Here is a 9,816-nt window from a genome sequence, read left to right on the forward strand (position 1 = left end):
CTACTTTGTTCATCCTACATTCTTTTCATATATTTTGTCAAATTCAAATTTGCTCAAGGTAAGTAAAATCACCAAGTGAACAAAAATTTACATGAAAGTATAAATCCAAGTTAAAGAACAAGAAAAAACTCTTAAATTTAACAACTCAATGGTATCAGTCAATATCAAGATGCACAATGTCTGTAAATGTATCTCTAGTAGCAACGTCTTCCATACTTCTAAGTTTCTTGAACTAATCTATCCATTATTCATAAATACGGTACAGTAGTTGTCCATGAGAATTTACATACAAAGTCGACATGAGAAATAATGAGTAAAGAGATAAACGAATCTTCAACAAAGAAAAAAAAACAGTTTACCTCATCTTCAGGTTAAATGCTAATGTCTTTAGACTCACAACCAAATATGATAAATATGGGTTAGAGTTATGAAATTTGATTTCATCCAAAACAAAAAGAATAAAAAAAATAAAATTGTAATTTGTAACAACTTATCGTCTTTTGTTGTAATTTTACATCAGGATATTTTAGTATTTCAATAAATCAACAACGTGTGGAGTAAATAAAGTGGTTTGTGGTAGTCGCACCCTTTTAATAACTGTTGATAACCTATTACATATGATCACAAAGTGATCTTTCAGCATGTTTATCTAAATTTGTAGTACACATTCAAATATAGTAATGTTTAGTAGATCTTACTTTAATTTGTTCATGTGCATGTTTGGTACTAAATCTTGCTTTTTGAGTATGTGGCTGGCTAGTGCAGACAGATCATCCCATTTGGTAACAAACATGCACAGAATAAAAGCAAATTGCATTTCACTTCCAATATTAATGAATACAACAATAAGGGGATCATGCAGAGAGCAATAGCAGCCTGCATTCCTGTCCTAACTTATGAATGCACCTACAGATATCATTTCCCTCTAAACCTACACAAGTTCCTAATACAACTCCCTGATAGCTACAACACTTGCATAATAATCCTCAAAGTTCAATGGTGATGTTCCAAAAGTACAATTCTTTCTCTGGAACTCTCAAGTCAATGGTGAGCAAACCCGATTCAACTTCATATCCGAACTCAGTTTCCTCCGAATCAACTGTTATCCTCTTTGGTCTAGCTGATGAATAGGCTCCGAATAGGCCAGACCCATGAACTTTCATGTCAACTGTTGTACTGCTTTTAGATTCATATTCTTTTATGGCTCCTCCAGAGTTGAACATCTTGATTAGGCCGATGGGAGCAAATGTTACACCATCAGACAATTTCTTAGCAGGAACCACTGTAAAAACTTCATACTCTCGGGATTTCAGGGTAACTGGCCGAGATGCATCCTTGGGAAGATATATCACCTCTCCTGCAATTTACATCAAAATCTATTTTGTTAAGTTACTCCAAATATTACATTCTACCAGTAAAATATGCAGGATGTACACTCAATTTTGATGTTGTTGCTCCAAATATGAACCAGTAAAATTTTCAGAAAGCACAAGTACCAAATCAAAATGCTAAACTCACCACCAAGATGGGAATATATGACAGCATCCCCAGTCCATTTCTCATGTGCAACCTTGGGCAGAAAATCGACATCTTTAGCCCTGATAACCCCGGTAACTGTGCCTGGCTCTAGGTCATGGATGAGGTTCGTCTTTCCAACCTTACACCAGCCAGCTCCCTGGCAGTTAAAGACTCCCACAACTCCGGTAAAATCATTCAGATTCCATATCTTTAGAAGACTGCAATATCAAGACTGAGATTAGAAAAAAAAAAACACTGAAGAATTTCAGTTAGTTTCTTGTCATCATTGTTTTTCTAAGTACCTTTTCCCATCTCGAGCAGGATCAGAGAATAAGCAATCCCTTGTTGGTCTTCCTGGTAGTTTAGCCCTCAAGATAGAGCCATCAGTGAGTACAAGCTTCCTTAGAAGATCGAAGTCATGCTGCCCAGGCTTGTCACTGCATCACGTATAGGTAAGAACACACTTTATCTCCGTGATAAATTTCTATCAGAAACAGATATATTCATAACTGAAGAACAAACCTGACATAAATTGCACATCCTCCTACTGCACGAGCTGCTCCATGATATTCAGCCATCGGGTGTAAGCTCTGAATTCGGAAACAATTCCAATGTAAGAAACCAGAAACTATAATAACTAGAGTTGGATACTAAAGACTAATACCAAAGTTTGCCCTCTTACATGAAACATATCCCAATCTGGCTGCATGAATTCTCCAAGAAAAACAGTGTTATAAGCAACTGATGCAATATGAATTGTGTGTGATGCAGGATCTCGAGGCCAGAAATCATCTGATGCCCTTATAACAGCTGACCTCTTCGCACTGACAAATTCAAGGTCATAACAAATCATTACTAATAAATTTTAAGGAAAGAACATGTCGTATTGAACCAGACATGTGAAATATTATTCTACCTGTATAAACCGTCTGTATTGTGGCTCATACAAGAAATGATACCATTGTCAGGAAAGTTTCTTGCAATAGACGCTTCTAATGCCTGATGGTATTTTCTTGCAAGTTTCACCCTTCCACCATGGCCTGCCCCTAAAGTTTCAAGAATGTTTTGAACATCAACTTTAACCCCATCAATTCCTGCTGATGCAAGATAAGAGTGGAGCTCATCATAGAAGTGGAAAACTTTCTCAGGATTCACAAGGCCAAGGCCATTTTTGGCAATGCTGTTAAAGGCATCACAAGGCTCATTGGACTCAACCCCTGGAGATGAAACAGGGAAGGCCAACTTGGAGTCATAGTGTTCCATTTCGGAAACACCTGGTCGAACTCCACCCCAGTAACCAGTTATAGCATGCCACACATAAGCATACCTAGAAGTTTCAGAACCAGACAGATTTTGATTAATTCCTGCTCAAAAGTATATGTGACTCACAGTAAAATTAGCAGATTAAGCAACGAGAACTCACTTCAAGGCATGTTTTTCCTTAATTTCAGATACAATGTGGCGAAGGCCCAAAGATGGATCCTCTACTCTGTGACCCTCTTTACCATCTTTTTGAAATTTGTGATTCTCTTTTATATTTGTCAATCTGTTTGCAAAGCTGAAACACATACAAGAAAGTAGTGATGTTACGAAAATTGTAAGCAATTCAACTCTAAGGTAATGGCCTGAAAACAATTGAAACATCAATTGCTCACTTTGCTGTGTTATCAGCTAAGAAGCCAACACCAGTGGAATCCATACTAACTGATTGCCACCCATCATCGATAATAACAAACTTTGGAGGGACTCCACCATTTTCAAAGCTGCAAGAAAAAATAAATGCCATTTACAATCTAAGCAATGCTGAAATTAATCAAGATTTGAAATACTGTCTATACTCAGTACCTCTCTAACCCTTGCTTTAGACCCTCTGAAGTGACATCAGTATAGAAAGCATCCCATGTACACCAGCCAAACCAGTTCAACATGTCTGGCATCTGAAGCACAAATCCCAAATTTAGATATGACGAAAAAGTAAATTACTTTACTTTGTCTAATAAAACAGACAAGTTAAATCCATAATAGAAAACTTAGGGAATAAATTACCTTCTTTCGCTCACGATGATGAAATGTCTGTAAATGCTTCTCCACAGTCCTATGTAATATATAAAATACAACTCAGTGATTAATCCCTTTTAGCTCATGAATTGATAGATCGTTTCAGGAAATAAGTTGTTATCTATTTGATTTCAGTTTCTGTGACCAACTTCCAGATTTGTTATATTAATATACCATTGAATCTGAAAATGGTTCCGGTTGAAACTGCAACTATACTATCCTTCTAAAGCTTAAAGATAGAAGGGAAAAAACTCATAAAATTTTTAACTGCAATGAACTAGAATCAAAGCATATACTAGAATCCTAAATTTTTTTTTTTTTTTTTTTGGAGAGAGAATCCAAATTGTTGAAATTACTTACTTGACAGTATCTGTGATGACATCAAATGGGTCTGATCCAGCCCCAACAAAAACCAAATGACTACCCTCAAATCCATCAACATCAGGATCTCCTGAAAAACCAAAATCTCCATATCAGAATCAAAATTTTCCAATTTTCAATATCATGAACTAAAGATTCTCTATAATTTACTTCAAACTATTCCACTTACCACTTTCTAGGCAGATTTCAATCTCATTACGTTCATTCCCCTGAAGAACAGCCCTGAAATCCCCCTCAAGAATCGGCAAGAAAACCGTGTACACAGCAGATTCCTCCCCTCCATTTTTGCTTCCCTCACCAAAATGACCACCTTCCTTTGTCTCCACAATCAAAAACTGAGTCTCAAACGGCAGATCTTGACCATTACTCCCCATCCTCTGCGTCATCCACCACATCTTAAACCGAAATACACACATAAACCGCAACCCCCTATAACACAAAACACACTCACAAATCAATAATGAACATATTAAAACACTAGAATGAACATATATGTAAACAAGGCTGCTACTTACTCGAGCTTGCCGATCGGAAACACTCTCCGGCTACCCTTCTGATCAGACTCGACTCCGATGAAGGCGCCATTGACCAATGCGCCACCGGAGGCCGGAGTCACAAAAACGTTGTCATGCACTTCACCCAACACCTTGTTCCCCAACACCATCAAACTTCCATCTTCAACTGTTATTCCAGCCCCAACCGTCATCCTTACTACAAAAACAATATCAGGAACCCAACAATAATAAACTGCTGGGTTTCACAAAGCTGTATATGATGAAGTTTACTCGGAGAAAATCTAGAGTGTATTTATAGGGTTGGAAACTAACTCTTTGTGCGTTAAGGAGTTGTGGAAAATGGAAATTGCAAACTAGGGACTCCCTGGAATTAATGAAAAGCCCTTCCTCGGTTAATGTGTTGGAACATTAACGCACTCTTTAACGTAAACAAAAATATCTTGGTTTGGCGGGAGGGGACATTTTCTAAAGCTAGCTTCATGATATTCGTTTGCATTTTGAATGATTGAAGGGCACCTAGACGGCTAGGCCTGGAAAAGTAAGGTCGGCATTTTGGACCATTACTCATGGAAGACATGTGAAATTGTGAAAGTAAAACAAACCTACCAATTAGAGAGGTTTGATGAGTCAGAAGGTTTTGTTTTCGCATATGTACATGTACATGCATGTGATTTTGAATCGTATAATTGGAGTTTAGTGTTCATGAAGCAAGTGGTGTGTCAATTATTTCCTGCGTGAATTAGTTTTTTGGGGGATGTGAAATTTGTCGAAATTGAGAGTAAAGGGTTTGCCGTCAATCTTTTGGGTTTTGGATTTTTGGGTAGAAGATTTGTACGTTACGTTGTATCTATTATGTGATTTTTATGTTTTGTTTTATCATGTCAAATCATTTTCATTGCGTCGTTACGTATTGTATCGTATCATTTCAAAATTGTCATCAAAAACAACGAGGTCAAATGGTTATTTGTTCGATTTAGTAATTCATGTGTTACGTAAATGCATACACATTCAATCAAAAAATGTGGTTTAGACTCCTTATGAAATTGTATATATCGAAGCTGGGAGGTGAGCGAGCACATTTAGGGTTTCAATAGAAGATTCGCTAAACAACTCGTAGTCTTACACTTAATGTATATATCGATTTTTTCACCGTTTGTGCGAGTAATTGGAACCATATATTAGAAACTTGGATTTTTTTTACTTTAGTACGTGAAGCAAGTGAGGTGCTCACTTGTAGACTTGTAGTGTTGGCCTTTTGGGTTCTTGATCTTGATCGAGCTAGCTAGCTTGTTCCTATGTTTGATCCATGGGAAATAGCATTGTACTACTTAGATCATTGGTGAAAATATCTTGCTAGATAAATGTGGTTTCTATTCCCGATTGATTACGTGACTTCCCGGCGGCGCATGCAAAGGCGGCAACTTTAATAATTCAACAAAAAAATACTGAGCAAAAGAAGAAGAACACAGTTAGTAGGTGAAGGATTTGACTGCTATATATGACCGAAAATTCTTGTATGCATCAAGGTACAAGTGAACCCAATAACAATATTTAATCTCAGCCATCTATTAGATCTAACTTTATACATGGCACTAACCCTATACTAACATCGTTAATAGCATGAAAACAAGAAAAAAAAACTCATCATCACCGTAAAAACACAAAAGATTAATAAAAATCAATCAAGGTAATTCTTGGTTTATAGGTTTTATAGGTTTCTTGGTTCTTCTTCAATCTCCAGATTCTAGAATCTGGGTTTTCTATCTTTTCACAAATCTTCCCGATAATTAAAACACCATGAAGAATTCTTGCTTTCAGACTTTCACCAACTAATCTCACACATTCGTCCATCTACTGTAGATGATCTACATCCAACAAATCCAAAACTCCCCAAGAACAAATATGGTTTTCTTCTGATCTTAGCAATCTCGATGAGTCATTGTCGAATCCATCCATTCCTGATGTTCTTGACATTCTTTGTTTAAAGGTAAACAAAAATGTTGACCTTTTTTTTACCTTGAGCATACAGAGCTTGAAATGAGATTGGGTACCCCAGAGCCCAGAGAGCCTTTTCAATCCAATCGACGAACCATCGACCTGAAACAACAACTCGAAGATTCGAGACTCTTCGCCAGTGGCGGCGACCACAACCTTTCGTTTCGTCTTCGCCGGTCGAGCTCGAATTCCTTGGGCTCCTTGATGACGATGGCGGCGGCAGACCTTGGCTTGGTTCTGGACGGTGAGTTTGACGGTGACACGGAGACTGTTCAAGAGTTCAAGTCCTTAACTGTCTCCTTGGTGATATCTTCTCCGATCTCGTTGGCGGAGAGATCGAGAGCTAGCGAGGAGATGAAGAGAGGTAGATAGGTTTTTTACTGTAGTTACTTGGTTTCTACCGTAGTTTAAATTTTTCGGTCATTGATGACGTTTGGTTTGACTGTTAGAATAAATGAATAGTTCAAGTGCACCACGGTGCACTGCACTGAATCCGCTCCCATATATAATTGGGTTCATATCCAGATTTGCTAACTACCTGGAAATACGTTGGTATGACGTGGAAGCCACACTCAGACAGCTCAGATCGTAAACCAAATTTATGTCATTCGTGTCTGGCTTTTACTCACAAGCAACCAATTGCCAGGTACCTAGATTGAGACGTACTTAATTGGTCAACAAATCAATCTAATTCCTAATAGAGAAACCCTGAATACACAAGTCTTTGTGATGCAACTTTTGTAGCCCATGGATCTCTGGTTACTTGTTTAATTCCAAATTGTATTTGTTGTTTGTATATATATAGTTAGTCGACAGTAGTTGTAACTAAGAGTTGACGTATAAATCAATCGCTCGATTTTTAGTTAATATATGTAGATAATACATGTACGTTTTCTACATGCTAAAGATATTTTGTGAGAAACTATTAATCTCAATGATAATATATACCACAAGACCAATAACTCTTGTGGTGTCGAAGTAGGTCGTACAAGTTATATTACCAGTCAGGTTTCAAGCAATTGTAAACTATTTTCATATAAAAGTAAATCAATCTAATACTAGTTTCACACTGTCGTTCACTGATTTATCAATATGTAGAGTGATCTACAATTTAGTGCATGAACCAAATTGTTTACATTAGTGGGTGGATGTCTAATGCATCAAAGTACCTGAGAAGTCATCGTAAAGATATCTAAAGCTCTTTAGGTCCTCAAAAGAACAAAATGAATCTCAGTTAAATAATCTAGCATGTTTACATTTTAACTTAATTACAATGTGATTATGTGAGTTTGAACATAGTGCATATACAACTCCTACTTTTTTTTGAATTATGTTAAAATATCAACCCCACATCAGGAATATATGACATTGTCAGTAAATTTATAAGAGTTTATGTCACTTCACCTGTTACTAATTAGTTTTGGATGTAAACCCCAAATTACTTTATTAAATCATCCATATATAGCTCACACAGTCACACTATCTTCCTTTTTAGGCTAAAACCTGCTCTGCTCTGCTCCAGCCACTTCACAATGCAACCTCCATGATAAAGATGCGAACACGGCATACGAGTTGCTTCGGCACCAACCACCATCGTCTCCAAACAAACTGAACACATTGTTGGCACCTCCACTCTCTCGCCGCATCCAACTTCTCAATCGCAGATTTACTCACCGGCTCAAACGCAGGTTTAACCATCTCCAAAGATGTCAACCACCAAATGTAGAACTTCTCGGTAGTGGCCAACCATTTACTGAAACTTTTGCTTGGTAAAGTTTAGCCATGCACACCGGCATCAACAGCCTTCAATGTTTATAACATATATAGGCTGCTAAATTCATGTGCACAGAAGGTGCCTATGTGATTTCACAACTTTCACAATAAGCTGCAGTTGCGAATTCTAAAAGAGAAACCAAAATACTCCACTTCAAATTAACAACTGTATAAACAACTACAACTACAAAACCTATGAGCAGATCAGAGAACAACTAACATTCATATCAATCTATATCATTAATTAGTCTACACTATTATAGTTTACAGAAAAAGCAATAAGCTTTAGAGTTTAGACAACGTTAACCTAAAAACTATCCTAAATCTAAAAATCCCTCTTTACAAAAAATCATTAAGCTTTAGACGACTAGCATTTGCCTAAAGTACCTAAAGTTTTCATTAATCTCATAAACCATGGAAGTAAATCACCTGTACCAGATTTCCCAGTGTCAAACATGTGCCATTAATAGAAAACCAACACGTGGAGTTCCACCTAACAAAACTAAACAGACTTGTAACACTGTTAATATTTAATTTTTTTGCTTTTTATTGAATGAAAAAGAAAAATAAAAAGAGATGGCCAATAAAAAAATCCCACTCTCTACGTTGTTCCTTCTTTCTTTCTTCAATCTAGAAATCCATACAGATTAGATACAATCAGATCAGAAACCATCAATCCATAACGGGTCTCTCGACCCATTTACTTGCAATGAGGATTCGACTATTTCGCCATTTTACAGCAGTATCTCGGGTCAGACTAGTGATCAAGGCTTCGTCTCAGACGAGTGCTTTCGTGGTTAGAATTTCATGCTTGCTGTGGAATTCTATTGGTAATAATCAGGATTGTAGCAGGGATTTGATCAACGAGAAGTGTTTGAATTTGCAGACAATAGATTTGGGGCTAAAAGAGAAAGAAATCGATTGGGGAAATTTTGTTTGTATTACTGAAGTGAGTATATTTGGGGGATTTGTTTGAGTTAAGATTGAATTGTGGCCTTGTGGGTAAGTGTTGGTTGTGGTCGAGGTTGAAAACTGGGCACAAGACATGGTGGAGTTTTTGAAAGAGATAGAGATAAGAAAGATGGAGAGGGATTTGAACGTGGTTGGAGAAGGAAGAAGAAAAAATCGGTGGAGAGTGGGAAATACTTTTGTTATTGTTTTGGATTTTTTACACCAACAGTGTCTAAACACTTAAGTGACTGACAATATGGTACCCGAACTTATAAAGTTATCAAAATGGTACCCAGACTCACATTTTCGTATCTGTGTAGTACCTCAGTAACCGTTTGTGTTGACCATATGGGACGCACAATGAGTTGAAAATTGAGGACAAAACAGTATTTTGCGCTCTATCAAAATTTATAATGAATACATTCAAAATAAAAACTGAATAATACTTTCTCAAAAGAGAAATAAAAAACAAAAATATAAAACCCCATCAAAACATATCTGACCGTTAAATTCAGATAAACCAAAGCTAATTCTTTGTTTATGAGAATAACTTAGATTTTGGATTGGGTNCGGCTATTTCCACCCCACTAAATGCTCAGTTTATCCCACGTCTAATTTTTACCTT

General features: G+C 36.9%; 1 protein-coding gene across 1 annotated transcript; it reads right to left on the reverse strand.

Moving 5' to 3' along the window:
* Positions 1-793: 793 nt before the first annotated feature.
* Positions 794-4,897, reverse strand: LOC101297814 (probable galactinol--sucrose galactosyltransferase 1-like). The gene is made up of 13 exons (XM_004294849.1): positions 4,473-4,897; positions 4,127-4,386; positions 3,937-4,027; positions 3,565-3,613; positions 3,364-3,455; positions 3,174-3,281; positions 2,942-3,076; positions 2,435-2,845; positions 2,201-2,342; positions 2,041-2,108; positions 1,821-1,955; positions 1,519-1,736; positions 794-1,357 (listed from the first exon to the last, which is right to left on the reverse strand). Exons 1-13 carry the CDS (start codon positions 4,661-4,663, stop codon positions 987-989), a joined length of 2,271 nt encoding a protein of 756 aa, XP_004294897.1. The 5' UTR covers positions 4,664-4,897; the 3' UTR covers positions 794-986.
* Positions 4,898-9,816: the final 4,919 nt, after the last annotated feature.

The sequence above is a fragment of the Fragaria vesca genome, linkage group LG3, assembly GCF_000184155.1.
Source record: "Fragaria vesca subsp. vesca linkage group LG3, FraVesHawaii_1.0, whole genome shotgun sequence".
NCBI classification, from domain to species: Eukaryota; Viridiplantae; Streptophyta; class Magnoliopsida; order Rosales; family Rosaceae; genus Fragaria; species Fragaria vesca.

Excerpts from the sequence above, each read along its gene's own strand:
- LOC101297814 (XM_004294849.1), bottom strand. The coding sequence starts at position 4,663 with ATGACGGTTGGGGCTGGAATAACAGTTGAAGATGGAAGTTTGATGGTG. Across the intron at positions 2,846-2,941 it reads AAGGAAAAACATGCCTTGAA|GTATGCTTATGTGTGGCATG; the intron begins GTGAGTTCTCGT and ends TGAAACTTCTAG. Across the intron at positions 1,737-1,820 it reads CCTGCTCGAGATGGGAAAAG|TCTTCTAAAGATATGGAATC; the intron begins GTACTTAGAAAA and ends TTGATATTGCAG.